General features: G+C 53.5%; 8 protein-coding genes across 8 annotated transcripts; 5 read left to right on the top strand and 3 right to left on the bottom strand.

Annotated features, from left to right (window-relative positions):
• Nucleotides 1–212: 212 nt before the first annotated feature.
• Nucleotides 213–8,616, top strand: BO86DRAFT_402165 (acetyl-CoA synthetase-like protein; the record flags this gene model as incomplete). Its single annotated transcript, XM_025673835.1, has 3 exons — nt 213–620; nt 677–7,399; nt 8,515–8,616. 3 exons carry the CDS (start codon nt 213–215, stop codon nt 8,614–8,616), a joined length of 7,233 nt encoding a protein of 2,410 aa, XP_025525035.1.
• A 369-nt stretch (nt 8,617–8,985) lies between these two features.
• BO86DRAFT_367395 (NAD(P)-binding protein) lies at nt 8,986–9,963 on the top strand (the record flags this gene model as incomplete). The annotated part of the gene is made up of 1 exon (XM_025670152.1): nt 8,986–9,963. One exon carries the CDS (start codon nt 8,986–8,988, stop codon nt 9,961–9,963), a length of 978 nt encoding a protein of 325 aa, XP_025525036.1.
• Nucleotides 9,964–11,749: 1,786 nt separating this feature from the next.
• BO86DRAFT_458039 (uncharacterized protein) lies at nt 11,750–13,105 on the bottom strand (the record flags this gene model as incomplete). Its single annotated transcript, XM_025677262.1, has 3 exons — nt 12,943–13,105; nt 12,650–12,861; nt 11,750–12,592 (listed from the first exon to the last, which is right to left on the bottom strand). The coding sequence occupies exons 2-3, from the start codon at nt 12,698–12,700 to the stop codon at nt 11,750–11,752; spliced, it is 894 nt and encodes a 297-aa protein (XP_025525037.1). The 5' UTR covers nt 12,701–12,861; nt 12,943–13,105.
• A 1,119-nt stretch (nt 13,106–14,224) lies between these two features.
• Nucleotides 14,225–15,850, top strand: BO86DRAFT_411860 (uncharacterized protein; the record flags this gene model as incomplete). The annotated part of the gene is made up of 2 exons (XM_025674615.1): nt 14,225–14,570; nt 14,638–15,850. Exons 1-2 carry the CDS (start codon nt 14,323–14,325, stop codon nt 15,848–15,850), a joined length of 1,461 nt encoding a protein of 486 aa, XP_025525038.1. The 5' UTR covers nt 14,225–14,322.
• Nucleotides 15,851–15,874: 24 nt separating this feature from the next.
• Nucleotides 15,875–17,359, top strand: BO86DRAFT_402169 (uncharacterized protein; the record flags this gene model as incomplete). Its single annotated transcript, XM_025673836.1, has 1 exon — nt 15,875–17,359. The coding sequence occupies one exon, from the start codon at nt 15,875–15,877 to the stop codon at nt 17,357–17,359; it is 1,485 nt and encodes a 494-aa protein (XP_025525039.1).
• A 439-nt stretch (nt 17,360–17,798) lies between these two features.
• On the bottom strand, nt 17,799–19,475 carry BO86DRAFT_421073 (putative MFS transporter; the record flags this gene model as incomplete). Its single annotated transcript, XM_025675257.1, has 5 exons — nt 17,799–18,242; nt 18,325–18,798; nt 18,848–18,926; nt 18,984–19,210; nt 19,275–19,475. The coding sequence occupies 5 exons, from the start codon at nt 19,473–19,475 to the stop codon at nt 17,799–17,801; spliced, it is 1,425 nt and encodes a 474-aa protein (XP_025525040.1).
• A 662-nt stretch (nt 19,476–20,137) lies between these two features.
• Nucleotides 20,138–22,252, top strand: BO86DRAFT_367399 (beta-xylosidase). The gene is made up of 4 exons (XM_025670153.1): nt 20,138–20,592; nt 20,658–21,065; nt 21,135–21,841; nt 21,909–22,252. The coding sequence occupies exons 1-4, from the start codon at nt 20,328–20,330 to the stop codon at nt 22,221–22,223; spliced, it is 1,695 nt and encodes a 564-aa protein (XP_025525041.1). The 5' UTR covers nt 20,138–20,327; the 3' UTR covers nt 22,224–22,252.
• A 559-nt stretch (nt 22,253–22,811) lies between these two features.
• Nucleotides 22,812–24,125, bottom strand: BO86DRAFT_319204 (putative GPI anchored protein; the record flags this gene model as incomplete). The annotated part of the gene is made up of 2 exons (XM_025668242.1): nt 22,812–23,115; nt 23,197–24,125. The coding sequence occupies 2 exons, from the start codon at nt 24,123–24,125 to the stop codon at nt 22,812–22,814; spliced, it is 1,233 nt and encodes a 410-aa protein (XP_025525042.1).
• Between the last annotated feature and the right edge of the window lie 10 nt (nt 24,126–24,135).

Here is a 24,135-nt window from a genome sequence, read left to right on the forward strand (position 1 = left end):
CAAGCTTGTCCTCCCCAACTTTTCTTCTCGATCACAATTGCTCTCTCGAGCTTACCTCCCTGCATAATCACATCAACCTCTGTCGTTCTAAACCCGCGCAATTCACCACCTCTAGCTATATGTAATCAGCAAGTGCGACTTGCCAAGTACCCGTCATTTGTTCTAATCACTACCCTTACTCTCACTTGACGCGCGCGGTCATGTTGCAGATCATGCCTGGTGCCTCCGACGCAGCACTCTGCCACTTCCCGACCGAGAACCTCCAGCACAATGCGCCGGAGTTCCAGTCAATCCCAGTGCGCGCGGGCGCATGCTCCACCGAGGCCGTGTTGGAAGCTTGGATGGTCGTACTACGATATTATACGGGGAGTGATGTCCTCTCCTTTGGATTGGCGGACAGCACGGTGGCCGATACCTTGCGGTTCGCAGTGTGCCACGGTGAGATCCCTGGCGACACTGCTCTGTCGCAGCTTCAGCCGTCGGTTGAACAGTCCGCGCAGGACGTACCTACCGTCCAGAATTTCAAGGACTGGGCGGCCTTGAGCGAATCATTCAATACGCTTGTCTGGAAGTCGACGCAAACTCATGAACCACACCTCGCGCAAATCGATCCCTCCCATGTAAGTCAACCCACTTTCCGAATTTTATAAATCGATCTTACCTGCTGACCGGTCAGTTTCCCCTTATACTCTCAGTCACTGATGCGACAGAAAAGCTTCAAGTGACCCTTCATTATGCCGCCCAGGCCATCGGCGATAGCATCGCAGCTGCAGTTGCGGAAGCGGTTGCGAAAGCGACAGCGGCCATCCGCGACGAACCCCACACCACGGTCGGAGAGCTAGACCTTCTTGGGCCGTCTTCGTGGGCGCGGTTCCAGGAGCTGAATGCGACCGTGTCTCCGACCATCGAGGCCTGTCTGCATGAACAGATCGATGAAGCGGCGAAGCTGTATCCGAATCGCACGGCGCTGGAATGCTGGGATGGGTCCGTATCGTATTCGGAACTGGTAGATTACACTGCGCGACTGGGCAACTTCCTCATCTCCCAGAACGTCGGACCAGAGGTGTTCGTGCCCGTCTGCTTCGACAAGTCCCTCTGGGCCGTAGTCTCCATGTTGGGAGTCCTCAAGGCCGGCGGCGCATTCGTCTGCATCGACCCTGCCCAGCCGATAGACCGTCTGAGGACAATCATTAGCGAAGTAGAAGCCAAGCTGGTACTCACGACGCCGGGCTATGTGGACATGGTGACGCCGAATGTGTCGCAAGTCATCGCCGTGGACGCAGACTTCATTCAAAGCCTACTTCCCTGCCCCGACCTCCCTAAGCGCGCCAGCCCCCGCGATGCAGCCTTCGCAATCTTCACCTCCGGTAGTACCGGAAAGCCCAAGGGGATCGTGCACGAGCACCGCGCGGTGTGCTCTAGTGTCAGCGCACATAGTGGACCGCTAAATATCAACAGCGACACCCGGACATTCCAATTCGCAGCCTATACGTTCATCGTCAACACCTTCGAGCTGTTCACCCCGCTGGTTGAGGGTGGCTGTGTCTGCGTCCCCTCCAAGGAGGACCGGCTGGGTCGGACAACAGCGGCGATGCGTGAACTCCGAGCTAACTGGTTTTGCACGACGCCCTCCTTCCTACGATCTATCAAACCAGAAGACGTTCCGGATATCAAGACGCTCCTCCTGGCCGGCGAGCCAGTTCAGCAGGACAACCTCGACACGTGGCGCAGTCGAGTGCGGATGCTAAACATGTACGGGGCAAGCGAAGCTTCCGTCTGCGTGACAGGAGATCTGTCGGGATCCATCGAGCGCTCAACGATCGGTCGGGGTACAGGTGTCGCTGCTTGGGTCGCCGACATCAACAATCACGATCGGCTGGCTCCGCTCGGTGCGACCGGTGAACTGGTGGTCGAAGGTCCAGTGCTGGCACGAGAGTACATACATCAACCGGAGAAGACGGCTTCTGTCTTCATTTCAAACACACCATGGCTGAAGGATATTCGGGGCGCATCGTCGTCCGCTCGGGCTTACAAGACTGGTGATTTGGTGCGACTGGGAAGCAATGGCCAGATCAATCTGGTCGGACGCAAGGATATGCAAGTCAAATTGCGCGGCCAGCGTGTCGAGCTGGAGGAGGTCGAATTCCACCTGCGCCAGGCTTTGCCCCGTGGTACAGAGGCGGCAGTAGGCCTTGTCAAACCGGTCGACCAGCAGGACCGACCTATGCTTGCGGCATTCGTGGCGCTTAGGAAGGGATTCGATGATAGTTTCCAGACTCCTGACCCGGCATCAGCGGAGGATCTCGAGGCTTTGACCCAAGGCTGGAAGAGCAAACTGTCTGCTGCTGTCCCCGCGTACATGGTTCCTTCGACAATGGTCAAGCTGAATCATATGCCACTGTCACCATCCGGCAAAACCAACCGCAAGGCGATTAGTGATTTCGCCTCACAGTTGACTGTTGCTCAGCTGACGGGTGCCATGAAGAAGGATCACCGGGAGCCTGCCACCGAGACTGGCTTTGCGCTTCGCAGAATCTGGGCCGAAGTCTTGCCGGCTGAGGAGGAATCTATTTCAGCAGACGATGACTTTCTGCAGTTGGGTGGCAACTCCATCGATGCCATGAAACTCGTCAATCTCTGCGGGGGCGAAAATATTGGATTGAGTGTGGCAGATGTCTTCACCCATCCGACCCTGGATGCGATGGCGGAGGCTTCCACCGCGCTCGACAGTATTCAACCGTTTGAAGATGTGCCGTTCTCCTTGCTTGACACCACCGAAGATCTCAACAGCGTGCTTGATGCTGCAGCCGAGCAGTGCCGCGTCGACAAATCAGCTATCGAAGACCTGTACCCCTGTACCGCTATGCAGGAAGGTCTGATAGCGCTCTCGGATAGTCGCAATGGAGTGTACATGGCGCAGCATACTCTTGCTCTCGGTCCGAACATTGACCTGGAACGATTCAAGCAAGCGTGCCAGGGCGTAGTCACCGCACACCCCATTCTGCGGACGCGCATCATCTACCGCCAGCAGTCGGTTTCGCTACAGGCTGTGATCCGGGGGAATATTGACTGGCGTTCTGGCGAAAGCCTTGAAGAGTACTTGGCCAACGACAAAAAGCAGCCTATGGGGGCAGGTGATGCTTTGACCCGCTACGGCCTTACTCCTGGGGAGCACGGATGGACCTTCGTATGGACCGCCCACCACGCTGTCTACGACGCCTGGACATTGGATCTTGTCTTTGAACGTATTGACAAGGCATACAAGGGTCAGCGGCCAACTCGAGATGCGACCTTCAAGGCATTCATGAACCACGTGGTCCAGACCGACACCAACGACTCCACCGAGTTCTGGCAACAATATCTCGCTGGCGCGATGCGGAACGAGTTCCCATGCACTGTCTCTACCGCAAAGCAACCAGTGTCGGACTCCACTTCGATCTACGAGATGACTCTTCCTCGCATGGACAACCTGCCGGGAATCACGATGGCGTCGATGATTCGTGCAGCCTGGGGGATTCTGATCGGGTCCCATTCCGAGTCCGAGGACGTGGTGTTTGGAAACATTGTTTCTGGTCGAAATGCTCCTGTGCCGGACATCGATCGTCTGGTCGGTCCGGGGATTGCTGCCGTCCCAGTGCGAGTCAAGGTTCCCGGCGACGCTAGCACTACGGTCAAAGAGTTTGTCGGCAACTTGCAGGCCGAAGCCGCTAAGATGATTGCCTTCGAGCAACTGGGACTGCAGAACATCGGTCGGTTGAGCACGGAGGCAGCCAGTGCTTGTGACTTCCAGACGCTGCTTGTTGTCCAACCCGCCAAGGAAAAGCCGGCAACTGTTGAAGAGCCGGACCTGACAGCTGTGTCCGACGCTGACGCCAACTTCGGAACATACGCCCTCACTTTGGAATGCACCTTGCAGGCCCAGGGAGTGAAGTGTGCCGCTCACTTCGACTCCAGTCTCATCGCAGCCGACTACGTCCAGCGGATCCTTGCTCAATTGGAACACCTCCTCCAGCAGTTCTGCGCCTCAAATGCAGAGACCAAGTTGGACGATCTCACCTTTATCAGTGCCAAGGATGAGGAGAGCATCCGCCAATGGAACCAAGACATTCCGGCCCCGGTCCACAAGACCATTCATCAGTTGATCGAAGAGCGTATCGCCGAGCAACCTAGCAAAGAAGCTGTCTGCTCATGGGATGGTTCCTTCTCCTATGCCGACTTGGACAAGCACTCTGCCCGCTTGGCACACCGCCTTGCTAAGCTCAACGTCCAGCCAGAAGACTTTGTACCTTGTTGTTTCGAGAAGAGCCGGTGGCCCGTCGCTGCTATGCTGGGTGTCATGCGTGCTGGTGGTGCCTTCTTGAACATCGATCCGTCACAGCCTAAGAGTCGTATCCAGCTCATAATCACCAAATTGAAGGCCAAGACTATTGTATGCTCGCCCGAACAACACGAGTTGTGTCTATCTCTGGGACCCGAATACAATGTCGTAGTTTTGTCTGCAGACACACCGGAAGAGCCTGCAACCAGTGGTCTCCCTGCGACGAGTGTCACCACTCAGAATTCAGCCTACGTTATTTTCACATCTGGAAGTACGGGAGAGCCTAAGGGTACGGTGATCGAACACGGTGCATACGCCTCCGCATCCACAACTCATGCATCGACGATGCTGATGGATAATTCGACCCGCGCGTTGCAATTTGCTTCGTTCACTTTCGACGCTAGCTTGGTCGAGATTCTCACAACGCTAGTTGTCGGCGGTTGCGTGTGCGTGGCGTCTGAAGAGCAGCGCAAGCGCGATGTGACGGAGGCAATCCGGGAGACCAACTGCAACTGGGCCGCTTTGACCCCCTCTTTTGTGAACCTCATCAACCCTGATGATGTTCCGTCTTTGGAGACACTGATTCTGGCTGGTGAAGCTATGTCTCAATCGCACATCGAGACCTGGGCCCATCGACTTCGATTGGTGAACGCTTATGGTCCCAGTGAATGCTGTGTGTGCAGCACGAGTAACTTCGAGATCACCAGCCAGTCAAGCCCAAGGAACATTGGGCGGGCATGCTCAGGTGCCACCTGGGTCGTTATGCCCAACAATCACCATAGACTGGTGCCGGTCGGAAGCGTTGGAGAGCTCGTTATGGAAGGATGGAACGTGGGTCGTGGATATCTCGCAGAGCCAGCCAAGACACAGGCTGCTTTCGTTGAGAACCCAAGGTGGCTCAACAAGCAGGATGCTTCACGGCCTCCTGTGGTGTACAAGACTGGTGATCTTGTGCGCTACAACGCCGACGGTACATTGAGCTTCCAGCGGCGCAAGGACACTCAGGTGAAGCTGCGTGGTCAGCGTATCGAACTGGGAGAAATCGAGTATCGCATCAAGCAGAGCCTTCCGAATAAACCGGACGCCGTCGTTGACATCCTTTCCCCCAAGGACGCTTCCAGCCAGCCTCGCTTGGTAGCATTCCTCCCCGTTCCCATTGAAGAAGCTTCCTCTGCTACCATCATTATCCCCCCACCAAGCGCCCGCCATATGACAGCGGTGTCCGGGCTAGAGGACCGGCTGGCCGACTTCCTGCCAATGCACATGATTCCCAGTGCCTACCTTCCAGTGAACTACATTCCCAAGCTACCATCTGGCAAGGCAGACCGCAAGACACTGATCCGGTGCGGTAGCGAGATGACCCAAAGACAAATGGCAGAATATACCGGGTCAACCGAGGAGACGCGACCCCCAACTACCGAAATGCAGCTTGCCTTACAGCAACTCTGGGCCGGGGTTCTCAAGACATCGGCCGCGCAGATCAGTCTCAATGACAATTTCCTCCGGCTGGGAGGTGATTCGATCACGGCCATGCGACTAGCGTCCGCGGCTCGTGCCCAAGGCATCCCTCTCTCGACTGCCACCGTCTTTCAGCACCCGACTCTGGAGGCGATGAGTACCATAGTGGAAACGCTGTCGCATCAACAGCGACCTCAGACATTTGAACCTTTCTCAACGCTCAAATCCCTCACCAAGGACCAGTTGTTGGACGAGATTGTGCTGCCGCAAGTAGACTTTCCTGCCTTCAACATTGAAGACGTGCTTGAGGTCACCGACTTTCAGTCGCTTGCCATTGGTGGTGGGCTCAACAAGACTCGCGGCTGGAGCAATTACCTTGTGTTCGATTTTACCGGGCCGATTGACCTGCGACGCTTGCAGACGGCCTGCGAGGAGCTTCTGAAGCACCACGCAATCCTTCGCACGGTGTTTGTGAAGACCGGCTCGCAACTATTGCAAGTCGTGCTGCGGTCAGTGACTCCCGAATGCACGTTCCATATCCAGGATGATCAAGATCCATCCGAAATACTGGTCCGTGAAGATCTTGCTCGCCCGCCACGTTTAGGCGAGCCCATTGTCCGATTTATGGTGATCAAGAACGGAGCAATTCGACACCGTCTCATCATGCGCATCTCTCACGGGCAATACGACGGCTCCTCCATGCCACTCCTGATGCAAGACCTCCGCAACGCCTACAGAGGCGAGTCTCTTGTGAAGCGACCCCAGTTTGCCGATTTCGTGCGCATGCAGTTACTCGCCAATGAGGGCGCCGAGGCCTTCTACCGACAGATGTTGGCTGGATCCGCGATGACCGCGGTGGTCGAACACACCAAGCCATCCGTCACCAACGTGCTCAACACAATGATTATGGACATGGTCCCCTTGGTCGCATACAAGGACCACGGGATCACCGCCGCTACGGTGATCAAAGCAGCATGGGCGATGGTGCTGGGAGAGTTGGCAGCCACAGCGGACGTGGTCTATGGCCACATGGTGTCGGGTCGCAACCTCGCCCTGGACAACGTCGAGTCCGTCATGGGACCGTGTCTGAACATCGTGCCCGTTCGAGCGGACATGAAGGCCGCGCGCACGGTCCTCGAGCTGCTGCGGATGATCCAGCAACAGCAGACCGACACAATTCCGCACGAGAGCCTCGGGTTCCAGCACATTATCGACCAATGTACCGATTGGCCTGCCGCGACGCGATTCAGTTCGGTCTTCCAGTACCAAGAGTTTGGAGCGGAAGAGGATCCCACGCAGCCGGTCTCGATGGAAGGGACCTTGAAATGTGCCCCGGGATTCATCTGCCCTGCCCCTGATGCGTGTGATCTGTCAATTCTAGCCACCCCGGTGGGCTCACAGGTGCGGATCGAGATGATCTTTTCGACTCACGCCATGTCGCAGTCGTTCGCGGAGGAGACGTTGAAGAAGCTGTGCGCCAAGGTGGAGGCGATCGGGCGCCAAGATGTCAACACGCCGCTGCCGTCGCAGGAGCAGCTCGCGTCGCGACAAGCTGTCATCCCGTTGCCTGAGCCGGGAAAGAATATGGCAGATGGGCTCGTCAATGGGATTGTGAAGCAGATGGTAAATGGAATCAATGCGATGGGTGAGATGAGCGGATTGAATGGGAAGGTGGAAGGGGAAAGTGAGGCAGAAGAGAGAGAAGGAGGAAGAGCGGCAGATCACGAGATCAGCCTCTTGGCCTCGGTGCCTATAAATTAAGGCATCCAGAACCAACCGCGTCTTTCTACATCCGTACTCCGTATAATATCAAATAACTGTTTTTGCTTTCTAGAACTGTGACCCTCCACATAATCTTCTATATACCAGGCACTGACCCGAGAACTGCTTACTCAGAGATCTCATAGACCCGTGCAGCCAACGCTTCAAGGCAGTCAACGATGTAGTACAAAACGCCCACCCTTGCGACTTCATCAAGCCAAACACAGTAAATGCACCCTTCTCCATGCTTCCACAATGTCACATCGCCACCACCATCACCCTTCAAAGCCACAGTTTCCTACCAACAGACTTCTTTTGAGCATCCTCTCACCCTGCTACGCCGCCACAGCAAGCCTTTCCGCCCCAACAATGCTAATGTAACACCATCTAACACCCCTTGCATTCCTTCACCCACAATGAGATCGGCTGATACTGGGACCCCGATCCCTTCCCCAGATGATAGATCTCCCTAATCTGGTCCGAGTTGGGATCTACCCCGAAGGCATTGCTCTTCCCGTTGACCGTCAGGTAATTCTGATTGTCGACCCCGAATCCCGCCACGACGGCACCGCTGGGCAGGAGGCTCGATGGAGCGACCCAATGCTTATGGAAAGACCCCTAAAAAGCTGCTGGAGGAGCTCACACAGAGGTTAGAGCAAAGGCGAATGGCTGAGGCTACCCAAATTGGTCGAGGACGTGGACGCGGAGTCAGAGAAGGAGGCGATAGATGAATGAACTGGAATCTGTAAATAGACACAAAAGGATATATAGGCGAGGGCCTAGGCAAGTGATCCCAGAGTGACAAAGATATGGCTTAATGACTTGTTTGCATCTAAGATAATTCCTATCAGCAGCCTCCCCAGGTTGTGCACCCGTTTGGCACAGGGCCGCGGTCCTGCCTGGGCCAGCACCTGGCATAGGCATGGGCGGAAATGCGACTGATCCTCGCAAGGTTCCTGACTAGCTTTGACGTCCAGGCAGTGAATAGGAAGCACTTGCAATGGGAGGAATTGCGCACGTTCTTGTTGGTCGAGAAGCTACCGCTGGAGGTGCGAGTGCGTCTGGCTCCGGATCAATAGTTTTTATTTGTAACTGTACTGTTCAGCCACCATGTGGGGACCTGGTCTATCCAGGTCCCTGATCACGCCTAGAAGCAGCTCGCTTAGTGCCGACAGTACCTAGGTAGTTTCATGTCCGATCATTGTAAGTGGCTCCTGCCGTTAACCAAACCGGGAAGCCCACAGGATAAGCACTAAATTAGGGCTAGTGAGCTTGAGCCAACCGCCCTAAAATCTCACTGTTGCGCTAGCATGTCAGATTAGACGAGCATAATGAGCTGGCTGAGGAACCAGAAGCCCAGCTCTGGCAGCAATGAATTTCATCACTTTTAAGAAGTCTCACCCTTGCATCCTGAGCTCCCACCGCCGACTCCAGCTCACCATCTGATAATGGGTGCTCAATTTTCGCAATTCTTCCCTCCGCGCCCGACATTCACCCTGTCCGACGTTCCCTCGCAGCAGGGGAAAGTCGTCATCGTGACCGGCGGTGCATCCGGAATAGGACAGGAGCTGGTGCGCATGCTCTACCAGAAAGGGGCGACAGTCTACATCGCCGGCCGGTCCGAGCCGCACGCTCAGGCGGCCATCCAGGCCATTCAAGCCAGGACCACCACCACTGGGGGCCAGCTGTACTATCTCCCTCTGCATCTAGACGATTTGACCACCATCAAATCCACCATCGCCGCTTTCGCATCGCGGGAAAGTAGACTCGATCTGCTCGTCAACAACGCGGGCGTCTCCCAGCCCCCACTTGGAAGCGTCTCCGCGCAGGGGATCGAGCTGCAAATCGCCACCAACTGCCTCGGCCCCTTCCTCCTGACGCAGCTCCTCCTCCCATTCCTCACCGCTACGGCGACAGCCAACAACGAATCCTCCCCGGCACCGCGAGTGATCTGGACCAGCAGCCAGGTAGCCGAGCTCTCCGCGCCGCCGGAGGGGATCATCCTGTCCGAGCTCCGCGACCCGCCCCGCGATGCCGTCCGGAACTACGTTACCTCCAAACTAGGCAATTGGTTCCTCAGCGTGGAGTTCGCCCGCCGGTACCGAGACGCCGGGCTGGTCAGCGTCGCGCAGAATCCCGGGGCGGCGAACACCAATCTGCTGCGCAACGCGCGGTGGATGAAGCTGCTGTCGTGGCCCTTGCTGTACAGCCCCGACCTGGCGGCTCACACGGTTCTCTTCGCCGCCGTCGCGGAGGAGCTGGACAAGCCCGACAACACCGGTGCGTATGTGATCCCCTGGGGTCGACTGCATCCCGGGGTGGCGCCGAAATTGGCCCGGCATTTGGCGCCAGCGGAGGAGGGCGGCACTGGGCGGGCGGGCGAGTTCTGGGAGTGGTGCGCGGAGCGGACGAGGGATTATTTGTGATCAGATTCTTGGGAACGACAGAGCAATCTCAATGAAAGTGCATCAGTTGGGGTGCCTGGGTTGTTGATTGGTAGACCTGCGCTTGGTTAGCTTAACTACAGACTCGGTGGGCCAGTGCTAACGCGGCACTTTGGCTCGCTTGAAGGTATTGAGGAAGTAGATTGTTGGCGTTAGAATTTCCCTCAAGCGTGTGCTCAACTGCAGCTTCCTAGTAATGTAGGGCTAGGGCCGTCATGTGCTGTGCTTGGACCCGTGTGATGACCAATGATGGAAGGGAAGTGTCACGCGAGAGCATAGAGTCTCATTCCTCAGGCTTTTAGCGGAAAGACCTTGATGGAGTTCAGCCTGGACAGAAGCTCACGCTAGATATCAATAGTATCAATGGACCGATGCTCGTCATTCGCACGTACTGCTACACAATAAGGCACAATGAGAAGACATAATACCTTCAGTGGAGATGTCACATCATTCAAGTACTGTACCCAGCATGAGATTTATAAACTGGAATTTACTTATCTCGCCTTTGAGTCCAGGATAAGCCCAAGTATTCAGGGCGTTGACATCGTCAGGGATTGTTCTAGGCTTTCCTCGCTGCGGAAAGACTCGAATCAATCATGGATCTATCTTTCGTTCTCCTGAAAACACCCCGTTGACGCTTCGCCCATCATCTCCCTGTGACGCACAGAACGGAGACTTGACCCAATCACAGCTGTTCTTGACAGCTGGGTTAAAGGATTGTTACTCTGCATCTGCGCTCGAACTCTGCTGCCTACGAGCCAATCCGCGGTCTCTTACGTCCACGCGGGGAGGATGTTTAAGCTCTTCTGGGCGTCTTCCTTTAGCGCAAGAAGGTTCCCTAACAAAAAAACAAAAAAAAAACAAAACAAAACAAAAACAAAAACAAAAACGTGTTGTTTACTTGAAAGAAGGAAGAAGAGAAAATCGAGGAAAAAGAAAGACAAAAAGTGGAAAAAAAAAATACAACAAAGAAGTGAGAGGACATTTCTTTGTTGAATTACATGAATCATACTACTTAGTCGATTGAATTTCAGAAATGAATGAACTAGAAATGAGTTGATGGCAAAAGGCGATCTCAGAGGAGTGCAGTTACGCTCCCCAATGAACCTGATCAACACAATACCTCCACATGTTAAGCCATGCTCGCAATGGAGCTACTAAACATCACATGGTTTGAGGCTTTCAAAGCGCTTCTCAACAACGGCGTTGAGGTCACTGAATCGTAGGCAAAGACGAGGCTCCGGACGAGGGTCCAGACCAGTCTCCCCCGAACAAATATCCTCCTGGACCAGCCCTCTGATGAACTTGAGCCATCTGAACGAATCATCTGCCATCTCAACGATCCGGCGCTCCAGTTGATTTCGCTCGTCGACAGTCCCTAGACTTGCGTACTTGCGCCACACCGCATAAAAGTGCGATATATTCCCCGATTCCACCGTTCCACCGGCAGGATGTGTCGTCTCAATTCCCTCTCCAGTCAGCAGCGCATGGACATACCACAGCATCTCGATAAAGTTCACCTCATTGAGATTGTAACCGGGATACGAGCCAAGGGCTTTCTGAAATGCTGGCTCGCCGCAACTGGTGATACAGATCTTCACATCTCGCGGCCTGAGACGCACCCAGTCCGTCAGAGCATCCAGAATCCTAGTATGGTCCGCTGGGTTGAGCTGATTCAACCCGTCAAGATATAGGAAAATTCTATGCTTTTCATAGATGGCATCAGATGTGACTAGTCGATTCCAGGCGGACAGTGCCTCAAAGTCCCCTATGAAGTAGTCCCTGGGTACCGGGCCTGCCAGGCGGCGACGCACTCCTCATCCAAAAACTCTAGGGGTCGGCTGGGCATTTTCTTTGTCCTGCCAGGAAACAGCAAGCGAGCCAGCTCTGGGACTGTTTGCTTCCGAGCAAAACAAATATAGTTCTCTCGCTGTAAGAGCTCAGAGAGGATGGCGCGAATCATGGCATTAAAGTTCTGTTCGCCACTAAGTCCTTCTTGCTGGGACTTGCGGAAGAAGATTGTTGCTTCCAGTGTTTGCTTGGTGGTTTCCAACCAGCTGTTGCTTCGAAAATAGTATTTGTCCTTCCAATATTTAAGATCCTCCACGTGCATCGATTTTCCTGATCCAGGCTTACCAATGACGTGGAAGATTGGCTCGACCCCTTCGTCAAGAGCCCAGCAACTGTATTCCCGCCCGCGCGCCTGCAGAGGCTGGAGGTCTTTGCTGTTAGCTTGTGTAAAGTTCCGGAACTCCTCACCGTGATGGCGCAAGCGGATTTGATTTAGCCAACACTGCCCGCGAAGTACTGATCTTTCGGGATGATCGTCGTCACCTTTGTCAAGAGTCCAGCCACTGTATTCCCGCAGGCTTGCCCGCGGAGGTTGCCCGAAATACCAGAAGTTGTCACCGTATATTTCCAAGTAGATCGCTTTTAGCCAACGCTGCCATTCAAATAGGTATCCGCCACCATGATTGCGAACGTTTTCTGCCTCGTCTCCAAAGGGCGGATTGTCCACCTCGGGGCCGACGATCCTGGATTCGTAAACAATGCGCTCCGCGAGCCACTTGTAGAGCAGCACCGTACATCGGTTCTGCAGCGCGTCGGCAATCTGTCGAGTGTGTGAACACTCTATTACAAACTGTCAATTGTGAGCTAAATTGCGAACCTCGTCGAATATCTTCTCAGTTGAAGGGTTGGGACGTTTCTCGACAGACATTATGGCAGTCGGTTTGAGCAGTGCTTGCGGTCTGATTTTCTCTTGTTCTGAACCAGGGGATTGGAATGATCAAGGTGCACGATAATGAGACAGAAATTGAACTCGCAGAGGGTTCGAACTGCTGTATTTATACCCTCGCTATCACTCTCGTCGGGTGGCGTCTGCGAAAATTCAAGGGTCAGCCTAGCAAGAGATATCGCCACTCGAGACGAGCAGACGAGGGCATTTCAAGAACTACGAACAAATCGGCATTGCGACAGCGCCCTTTGACCATTCCACGAAGAAAGAACTATCATGAGCAATGCTACCATGGAGGCAGTCCCAAGAAGATTTGGCGGACCGGATTGCAAGAACACTTGTACGCATTGATGCTTGCTTGACATAGAGTGCTGTAGGAGATTTGCAGCTTCTTCATAATGAATGAGTTAAGACAATGCATTAGTCCTTCGGATCGGACAATCGCGGTGATAAAGAGTAGTTAGTCATCAGATGAAAAATGAATAGTTAGGCTTTGTACGCGGAGGCTGACTCAGCGGGCTCAGGGTGTTTGCACTATTTGGCGAGGCCTGCAAAGAACTCCAGCCCTTATCACGTGATACAAAATGGCATGGATGTGTACGGATTATGCAGGCTTGGCCGGGGCGATCGTCGCTTCACTTCCCAACCGGTTAGCCGGAATTTGTAATACATGATCAAACCTGCCTTGCACCGTTGTACCTGGTGCGTTGAAAGCTTATCTTCTCTGCCTTTGCCAGCAGGTAGGAGATGTGCTCGACTTGGCATGAGTTTCACATATCTACCGACGCAAGATGTGGGAAAGGCAAGGAGAAACACAAAAACAATTGAAAGAGTGTGTACACATAGTAGAAATGGTACATGTACATGCTGACTGAGTGACTGAGTCCGGCCGCGATGAATAGGCTGGGAGCTCAATCCCCTTCTTGAGAGAAACTCGCGATAGCAAGTATAAGCTTGCTGCGTTGCGTCGTGATTCTCTGTAGTGGCCGATTATAATGTAGGTTGTCCGTTCGACATCCGCATAGTCGCGCAAATTTTCGGAGAAGGAAGAAAAAGGAAGAAGAAAGGGGACTGGAGAGATCATCTTTGTGTCTCTACGAGACGAGGCGATGAGATGGGCCTTCCCAACTTGGATTTGTTGCGAGGAGTGGCCAAGCGTGATTGCTCACACGACTCAGGATACCCTGCCTCTCTTATTAGCCCAAGTCAGCGCCGTTGTCTCAGTTCGTTTGATGAGACGCACAACCAGCTGTGTCAGTCCTTGCCCATCCCTCAGCAGAATCCTCTCAACTCTGCTCATCCCATCACCAAGATACATTCTCATCCAAGTGTGTACCTTGTATCCCAAGCCTTCTGCTTCGATTTCTCTCAGCTCTGCCTCCTTTTCCCTTTGTTATCAGTTTTCATCACCTTTCGAGCTTTTCCGTCCAGGATCTTTTCAAATCCTCCTCCAGTATCTTCTTCTTACCATCCTGGAACCCCTTTCTATCGTTGCTTTGACGGGCAACATCCTTCAGTTCATCGAGATTGGGGTCAAGGCGGTCAAGCTTGGTGTGGAAATCCACCAGAAAGGCACAACGACCGTGAACGAAGACCATAGCAAGATGAACGGCGATTTCAGGGTGGCTGTGAAGCAGCTCAGGGACCGTACAGCGGTTGACGATCCCGAGCTTGAGTCCCTGTGCGAGGACTGTCTCTCACAAGCCATTCAGCTCCAGCAGATCCTAGACAAGCTGAGAGACGAAGAAAGCAAGGTCAAAAAGTTCTTCGCGACTTGGTTGAAGGAAGGCCAGATCACAGAGCTCAGAACCAAGCTTGACAAGTACGAAGGGCGACTAAAATTCCTCATCGAGTAAGAGGCTAGCTACACAATCTGTCGCAGCTGTCGAGAGTCAATACTGATGCCTTTCGGTCACTAGCGTGAGAGTACACAAGTCTGTTAAGACCATTGAGGCACACACTGCAGCAATCCTGAAGTACACCCAGTTCTGCAACGGTCGGTTCGACTCGCAACTCGACAGCATCTCAAGTGCAGTTTCGGAGATTTCGACCGAGGTGTCTAATCTGCGCCGGACGCTGGATGAAAGGACGACTGCCATTGAACAGAAAGTGGACGAAAATACGATTGCCTTTCGAAAGGGAATCAAAGAACTGAAGGCTGATGTCAATCCCTTTAGAACACACAATTTTGTCCTTGAGCAGCTAGCATATGCTGGCATGGGCTCGTGGTACAAGAGGGTTGACGTGGCATACCCCCAGACCCTGCAGTGGTTAGTTGATGAAGCCGTCACGCTTCGCAAGGAAAACCAAACTTGGTGTGAAGAGACGCGCAAAGAGTTCGTCCATTGGCTCAGGAAGGGCCAAGGAATCTTTCATATCACAGACAAGCCTGGCTCGGGGAAATCAACCCTCATGAAATTTCTCTTCGAGTCACCGCACTCACGGAAGCATTTGGATGAGTGGGCTGGCCAAAAACGTCTCGTGGTAGCGAGCTATTTTATTGGGAATGGGAAGCCTCCGCCACGCGAGCAGGACGCCGGCGATGAACACAACCGGCAGGGTTTGATCCGTGGACTTCTGCATTCTATCCTCACTCGAGCACCTGAGTTCATCCCTGCCATATTCCCAAAGCTATCCGAACACAAACTCCAACCGCTGAGCGATCTCGATATAGAGACGGCTGTGGAAAAATTGCAGCAGACAAATCACTTATACGACGACCACAAGCTCGTCATCTTTATCGACGGCTTGGATGAATTCAAGGGTGATTGCATTAAATTGTGCGATAACCTCGTGGCCTGGACCTCTGATATGCCCGCCGACGTCAAAATATGCGTGTCGAGCCGCGAGGAAGTGCAGTTCCAGAAGCGGCATCGATTGTCCGGCACATTCCGGCTCCAGGATGTAAATCACACGGACATTTGTACATTCGTGCATGGCAGATTAAATGAACACACTTGCTACCGGCAATGGAGTGACCAGGATCGGCTAGATTTAGAAACATGCATCGTAAGAAAGGCAGAGGGGGTGTTCTTGTGGAGTCGGCTCATAATTGGAGAACTCCAGCCTGAAATTGACGACGACACCGGACTGTATGTCCTCAAGAGCCGGGTCGAGGAACTCCCTCGATAGTTACCGGACCTGTTCCGGCACATTATGAAGCCAATCCTGGACAAGGAATGGAGATACGCAATTGCCTCGATGAAGATGGTCCTTGTGGCGCGCTTTCCGTGGTCCTTGTCTCGCTTTTCCTTCTTGGAGAAGTACCTTAAGGATCCGAATTTCGCCTATACTCTAAGACTTGATACCGAAGTTGAGGGAGAGGAGAAACTCCTTGCGCGACTCGAACAGACCAAAGCGCTTATTAACCGCCAATGTCGGGGGCTGTTGGAAGTATCGCACCGTCGAGTGACCCGTGAAACAACGGTCACATTCGCACATCGATCAATACCCGAATTACTCATACAAGAGCCCAGGTTCACTCAATACCAGGCGTTTCCTGATGGGTGTGATGCACTGGATGCGTTGAGCCAGATGCTGCTGGCCGACCTCACATGCCATGCCACATACAACAGATTGCAGCGGCGCACTATGAAAATTTGGCATCAGTGCGTCAGAATAACGCCTTCCACGCGAGAGGTCTCCTGCGAGACCATATGGGCATACCCGATGGCGGGTTTACTTCCCCAGTTTCGAATCCCTTACGAATTGTGGACCGATGTCTTAAATGTCCATCAGCTTCTCAATGCTCTGGGTAGACTAGATCAAACTCCGCGGCGGTCGAAGAAGATCGCCGAATTCCTGATTGCAGTTGCTAGAGCCATTGAGTACACTCTTCCGTCTGAATTCGACTTTCGATTGAGCTTCCCCCCCGTTCCGCTTCCGGTGCCGTATCCAAGAGAGAAAAATCCAGAAGTCATTGTGGGTGTCAAGGTACTGTTTCAAATCCTCGCTGCATGCAATGGGATAATATGGCCCGAGTGTCAAGATGCTCTCGGGCAAAAGATTCCATTCAACACGCTGGCCTGCAACGTCATTATCGCAACGCAGGCAGAGCAACCCCACTTGACGTGGGGCCTCATCGCAAGTCTCAAGACCTTTTTGTCTCGAGGTTTCTCACTAGCCAGTCCTGCCGAGCTCGATGATGCGGTAAACCTTTCACATTGGGAATGCTTCTTGGCCGAGGCCTTGGCCCACACACCCGACTTTCCAAAGCTTCGACGCCTCTTTCCTCTGTTCCATCTGTTCTTGCTATGCGGTGGTGATGCGCGTGTGAATTTCAAGATCAGGCTGGAAGCGCAGCCTAGCCGTGCGCAAAGTCAGAGCAACCCGCCGCGAGGTGCGCTGGGCCTTGTGGCGGGCGCGGGCGAGGAGAGCAAGGAAAACATATACCATTTCCGACACCTGGAATCTGTAGCTACTTTGGGAGCGCTCAGAGATAGGCTTGGAGACGAATTCTCTCTTGAGGATGTTTCCAGATCACTGGCCCCACCGGAGGAAGCACCCACACTCCACGAACTAGTCGTCCTGCGGCTGGCCGAACTGTCGCCAGAAGAGCAAGCATCGAGGACCGCAGGGCTGAAAACACGTGTCGAACGGATGCTCACTGTTGAGTCCATCGAGGAGGCACCCCGTCTCTAGATGCCCGTGGGTTGTGGACTCCAGCTTGTAGAGAATCCGTCAGTCAGTCTTGCATCCAGCACTAGCAACCAGGGCGGTTATTGATGGACTTAGGGCTATATTTCCGGGGTGTCATTTTGTGCGTGTGGTGATTGGTATCGAATATGTGCCTGAGGCTTTCCACCATCGATGCGACCGGCTCATTTACTCCGGACTGGCTGTGAAAAGGACCTGCTGCACTGCTTGCTGGCTCCTCTCGGTCCTGAGGGCTGGTTCTGTAGTGATGTGCAGTATTCTCTAGCTTCCAGATTTCAAACAAAGCCAAAATCGTTTAGTTCCATCTGAAATCAATTCCTCGTTATGATGCATTTAGACGCCACATTCTGGGAACCAAAACACTCCAGACAAATTACAGATCCCCCAGAGGGTGGTTATCAACCCCTATACCTTGGACAGGGAATCAGAGCACATAGCGAAAGTTCGGATTCTCCTTGTCCGTCAGATCGTCAAAGGCCAACTCGTGATTCAGATCCGGCGCAGCTTGAGTCTTGAGACGGTTCCGGGCCAGCAGCAACAACCATGTCCCCACCACCAGAGCACTATAAATACCGTAGATCACGATGTGCGCCAGAAATCCATGCAGGTATCGGGGAGCATCCGAATTCTGAAAGACCTGCGGAGCCACCAGATTGCCAACCGCCCACCCGATGAAGATCATGGTCATGGTGATACCTTTTTTGGTCTGTCCCCCGATATTGCGTGTGACCAGAGAGATAATCAGGTTGCCCTCGGCCAGGAAGCATTGCGTGCAGTAGAACGCGATGAGCATGCCTCCGCTGTTTGATGAGGACGGCGTGACCACAAGGATGCAAATGGTGCCCGCGATGGCGGGGATTGTCCAGAGCTGTTCGAGCATTCCCATGTCAGTCAGAATTGCGATACAAAGGTGGCATAACTGGAAAGGCGCAGGCAAGACGGGAACTTACTAGCATAACCAAGCAAGTCTTCTGGATTCGCTGGGCAGTCCAAGCCGACCCGACCATGACACCGATCGTCCATGCACCTTGCGCAATATTCAGCAACTGGGTCTGGAGGAGCGTGAAGCCGAACTGTTCGATGATGAGGTTGGAGAATACACCCAGACCCCCGATGATGAAATTGGCCACCAGGATCATCAGCACACAGCACCACACAAAGGGATCAGTCAGAGCCTCCACCACCTGGTACTTTTTATACTTCTTATTGGAAATCCCTGTCTCATTATCCCGCACACGTTCAATCATTAATGCCTTCTCCTCTTCAGTATAGCACTTGGCGGAGTAGGGCGAGTCCGGCAGGAAGAGACCGATGAAAAAGGACCAGACGCATGTTGCACATCCCAGGATGAGGAATAAAAGCTGCCAGTTGAAGATCGGCCCTCCTTGGAATTTGGAGACACCGAAGGACAGCAGGCCACCAACCTGACATGATCAGTTCCATACATCAGCTGCGCAAGATAATGTAACGTACCATGAGTTGCACTCCGGTCATGCAGTACCATATTGAGTTCAAGACAGACTGTTCCTCGCGCCGGTACCACATCGATGTCCTAGGTGGTTGTTAGCTCAGACCGAATGTCGATCATATGAGAACGGTGAGACTCTACAGCAACATCATTGCCGGTTGGACGCAACTCTCAAAGAACCCCAATAGAAACCGTACTACCATAAGAGATGCGAAGTTGGTAGCTGCTGCTGAACAGGCCACGATGGCTCCCCAGATGAAAACGTTGACGGCTAGCATCTTCGCCAAAGGGAGTTTCTGTAGAAGGAAGTTTTGCGGATACTCGCCCACAAGAATACCGAAATACAGGATTGAGCCTAGCCAAGAATACTAGGAAGGGTTTTCAGTAGATGTCATTGACGACGACAACTGGCAAGTCCGGAGTAGCCCTTACTTGTTGCCCGACCAAGTGCGTATCAGTCTTGATGCCCATGATGGACGAATAATTCAGTATGCCCTTGTCGAGGGATTGGAAAAAATAGGTAACAACTTGGATGACCAGAATTCGGCGAGTGATCTTCCAGAAGAGGCGGCTGTTGGTGGCAGGGGTGATCACAATGGCCGAGTTCATTGCGTGAGGATCCAGCTTCTCCATACGGGTAGTATGGGCCCCCTCTTCATGAGCCGCGTCGAGATCCTCATGGTGGGCGAACTCTCCAGTGTCGACTTTCTTTGATGCGGTCATGATAATGAGTGGCTGAGGATGGCCAAATGCCGCGATGGGAGGGGGCCATGTTGCGGCTATATAAGTACGGCAGCATCTGCTATCTCTAATCTAGTTGCTAGCTGGTATCTTGACTAATCAATTCGCGACTTCAGTGCTGAGTCAGTATCCCTGAGTATTAGTACTGTTAATTCACTAGGACGGTCAAAGCCCTCTCTGTGAGAGCACTACGAGAGTACTGATCGGAGGGGCGACCGGCAATTGCCCCGGTTGTCCGGTGTTGCTCAGGCTCGCGGCGATCTTGCCCTCCTTTGGAATTGACGCATGGCGCCACTCATGATCCGCTCTCGATTCCCTGACTGTACTGGTGCTACTGGAGTACCTTTGAGACGCCTGTCAGGATTTCCCTCTATTCGGGGTAATCGGGGATCCGAAGTGATGGAGCCTGAGACTGAAGTCGTTGATCAACAAACCTGGCGAACATGAATGGCGGTTGACATCTTCAATGGGATAATACGTGGTAAACTAAATAGTTTGTCTTCACAGAACGATAGCTTTGTTCTCTTTTTTGTCTTCTTGATTCTCATTTTCACAATAGAAAATCGTTTTCATGTCTCTGGGGTTTGATGCGGGGAAAGTAACGGCGAACCAGCCCGGAGAAAAGATATAGGAAGCGCCACATATCAGCCACTTCGACATACTGCATTCATCTCGGGTCTAAACAAAGAGGCCTCAGGCAGGAATGTCCATACCACCGACCTATTCATTCAGCATCTTCTTACAATGCGTCCTAATTCTGTTCGGCTCGTCGTCACTCAGCTCCTTTTTCAGGTAGCGACCGGACTCAAGAACCCGATCCTTGCAGGATGGAGCCCAGATCCCTCGATTCTACGGGTTGGCAGCAACTATTTTCTCGCAACCTCTTCTTTCGAATATTGGCCAAGTACGCCAATCTACACCTCCACGGATCTCGGTAATTGGACGTTGTACGCTCATGCATTCACGAGGCCCAGCCAAGTGCAAATGTACGGCGTCCCGACAGGAGCTGGTATGTACATGCTTAGCCATCTTTTCATTTTTGCAGTGCCCGAGTCTTTTTGCTGAGAAATGTAGGTACTTGGGCGCCGACCTTGTCTCATATCAACGGACTGTACTACCTGGCATCCATGACCCGGTGGACCTATGACCCTGTTGCTCGTGTATGGCCCCGCGTGATCTGGTCCGTGTCCGAGGATCTCAAGACGTGGAGTGACCCGATCTGGTCCGACTGCTGGGGAATTGATCCATCTTTGTTCCAGGACCCAGTCTCCGAGAAGGTCTACCTCAACCTAATGGCGCCGAATAACGACGTTGACAGGATCTGGGGGATCTACCAGTGCGAGGTCGACCTCAGCACCGGGCGATGTACGGGGCAGTATCGCTCCTTATGGAATGGGACTATGACCCACGATTCCTCTGCAAGGCCCGAGGGCCCAAAAATGTTCTGGCGTGACGGGTATTATTATCTCTTGATCGCTGAAGGCAAGTCTACTTGAAGTAGCTCGACGAAGACCCGTAGCGCCCCCGGCAGCTGACCTGTCTCTGGAACAGGTGGTACCGATGATCTCCATCGTGCGACAATCGCACGTTCTTCGTCGCCGGAGGGTCCCTGGGAACCGGATCCCAACAATCCAATCCTGTTCAAAGGTCAGTACGGTTATGATAATTTGACGGTGCAGTCCACCGGCCACGGTACCATTTTCGATACGCCGGACGGGTTGTCGTATATCACGTACCTGGCACGCCGCAAGATCAATGGATCCTCTCCGTTAAGCAGAGAGACCTTTTTGTCCCCAGTCACTTGGCAGGATGGGTGGCCAGTCGTCAACGGAGGACAACCTGTGCTCCTGAGTGAGCGAATTGGGAATCTTCGCGATAATCCTGATGTGCGACATCCACCGTTCAGAGATTCATTCGATGAAGGCGTCCTCGACCCTTCTTGGTATCAGCTTCGGACCCCTTATACCCAGAACTTTGAGCTCAAGAAAGAAAACCCCGGGGGCCTCGTTCTGCGACCGAATGTTTTTGATCTGAGCCACCGCGACACCCCGGCTGCTATCTTACGCAAGCAGAGGTCCTTGAATATGACCTTCAGTGCCCGACTGCTGCCGACATCCTCTGGCCTCGGGTACGGCGAGATCGTCGGAGTCAGCGCCTATCTGAGTGAGCTGCAACACCAGGACATTGGTGTTTCTGGTTGTGTGAACAGTCCAGGGATGTGCATCTATACCACGCTAATGATGAACAGCACAGTTCAGGTATGTATGCATTGTAGGAGTGGGACTCACGAGGCTATTGCTGACCTGTGATGTTCCGTTCCGCCAGTATACCCAGGTGCCGCTGAATTCGTCGACGATCCCATCCGACCTGACCCTTTATATTCGAGCTGAGCCCTTGTCCTATCATCTTGGGTACAGCCAGGGTATGCATAGCCCGACAACATGGTTGGCCGCGCTATCGTCGTCGTGGTTGGCATTTGCGCCCGAGGATTATTTTGTATTCGCCGGCGCCAGCTTCGCGCTGTTTGCGACCGGGACCGGCAAGCCCTGGCCGCCCCATGCCCCAGACGTTGGCTTTGCGGAGGTCCAGGAAACGTATTTTGAGGAGAATATCCCGGACTACGATGACTGGGATGTATGATCATTGCGAGAATGATTCTGGCCTCTGCTTCTCACGCTCAACACTTCTGAGTCGGCTAGATTTATTGGTAATGGTTCTTGCTGTAATGGCTACGGCAGGGCTTGTTGCAAGACATTAATCTGACACCATTCCGACTTTAACAAATACATGTACTGCGTCGATGCGCGTGCGGTAATGGACGATAGAGTGTAAGGAATCTTTAGCTGGAATCCAAAGAGAGCAGAACCTCTAACGACTGCTGCTAAGACTCCGAGAAATGGGCTTGAAAAAAACAAACGAAAAAGAAAAGAAAGTAGATGTGAGGTACTTTCACTAGTTGCATTCTTGTCGAGTATACAGTATCTCATCACAGACCTAACCCTGATTCTTAGCAGCACCCCGATAAGTAGCCCCCCCCGGAAAAGCCAAAACACGCGATTTCATGATTGGGCTCTTGCCAACTAGTGCACACTTGTGCGCTTTCATAAGTAGTGGTCAATGCACGCTACCTACGCGAACCTGCTGCACAAGCAGAAGCAAGCAGGCAGATTCTCTCAAGGGATTTTCCCTTCCATATTACATTGCAAAATGACCCCCCTATATTCATAATCAAGCAAGCGTGTACATCAGAGTGCCATACCCCAACTGGTCATATCCGCCACTTGTGGTTCCATAATCACCGCCACCGCCCTCCGCACCAGAACCATCTTGCACGACCATGTTGCGATAGGCTTCGGTATAGGTGACATTCATTCCCTTGAGCACCCCGTAGTGGTTGTAGAGGAGCTCCCAGATAGGCCGGATATCGCCGCGGCTGCTATTGCTGATGACCGTCTGGTTTACGTCGTCGCTGTTGTCGTATGTCGTATAGGGGACATCGTAGCCCAGGTTGTACTTGGCGACGTATTCAGCACTGCATGATTGCCCGTTAGCCAGACGTACAAGTGTGATATGATAGCCTGTGGGGGAAAGGGGAATGGGACTCGTGACGCACCCAGCCAGAATTCGGTTATCCAGATATCCGAAGAGATCAGTCCCCTGGTTGTACGCGGTCTGCGCAATAGGGCCGAGGAGGGCGAAATCCAGCATCGAGTGGCCCTGGTCGCGCCCGGCTTCCTGACCCTGCCCCAGGGTCTCTCCGTCCACCTGATAGAGCTCCCAGATCGCCTTCTCGATCTGCCCGTTCCCGGCGCCAGACTTGAAATACGTCAGCCCTTCGCTGTACATTGTCTGGTTGTCGCTTAGAACACCGATCGACAAGACAGAAGCAATGTTGCATAGATCCCAATTGGCCCAGTAATGGTCGACAGCGGCGCCGTGGTGATTCACCAAGAAATCATGGTTGATCGGGTAGAACACGTCGACCATCATGTCGATGAAGCGGGTGACATTGGCCGCGGGCCACCCGGAGTAGGTGCGCATCACCTCCGCGACATTGGCAAATTGATACCCGTAGATGCCCGCGGCTAGGTAGAGGTCGGTGGTGCCGGAGATGTTGGTCAGGGTGGAGCTCCATTCGTCGAGGATGTTCACCACCACATCCGCGTAGCTGGTGTTGCCGGCGACTTTCCAGTAGATGGCCATGGCGTAAGCCGCTGCAATGTCCCTGTACAAGGAGGGATAGTTCTCCGCGTGCACCCCATCCGCGCCCCGATAGACGGTCGTCTTGGGCGACGGGGTGTAATCTAGGTCGATGTTGGAGCTGTTGCTGAGCTTGTACCAGCCCGTCAGCCAAGGCTCCGTCTTGCTGGAAACCTTGTCCACGATGCGCGCAAAGTCCGCGGCCGTATGAAGGAGGCCCGGATGGGTGAATGTGGCGGCAGTACTGTGAGACGCTCCGTGGCTGGAGGCATGGGATGCGCCATGGTGGGAGGCTGATGCCACGCCCAGTGAAATCAAGGCAACCGGAAGCGTCAGCTTCATCGTTTTGGCG

The sequence above is a fragment of the Aspergillus japonicus genome (genome assembly GCF_003184785.1).
Source record: "Aspergillus japonicus CBS 114.51 unplaced genomic scaffold BO86scaffold_49, whole genome shotgun sequence".
Lineage (NCBI taxonomy): Eukaryota > Fungi > Ascomycota > Eurotiomycetes > Eurotiales > Aspergillaceae > Aspergillus > Aspergillus japonicus.

Excerpts from the sequence above, each read along its gene's own strand:
- BO86DRAFT_367399 (XM_025670153.1), top strand. The coding sequence starts at position 20,328 with ATGCGTCCTAATTCTGTTCGGCTCGTCGTCACTCAGCTCCTTTTTCAG. Across the intron at positions 20,593-20,657 it reads CGGCGTCCCGACAGGAGCTG|GTACTTGGGCGCCGACCTTG; the intron begins GTATGTACATGC and ends TGAGAAATGTAG. Across the intron at positions 21,066-21,134 it reads TTATCTCTTGATCGCTGAAG|GTGGTACCGATGATCTCCAT; the intron begins GCAAGTCTACTT and ends TCTCTGGAACAG.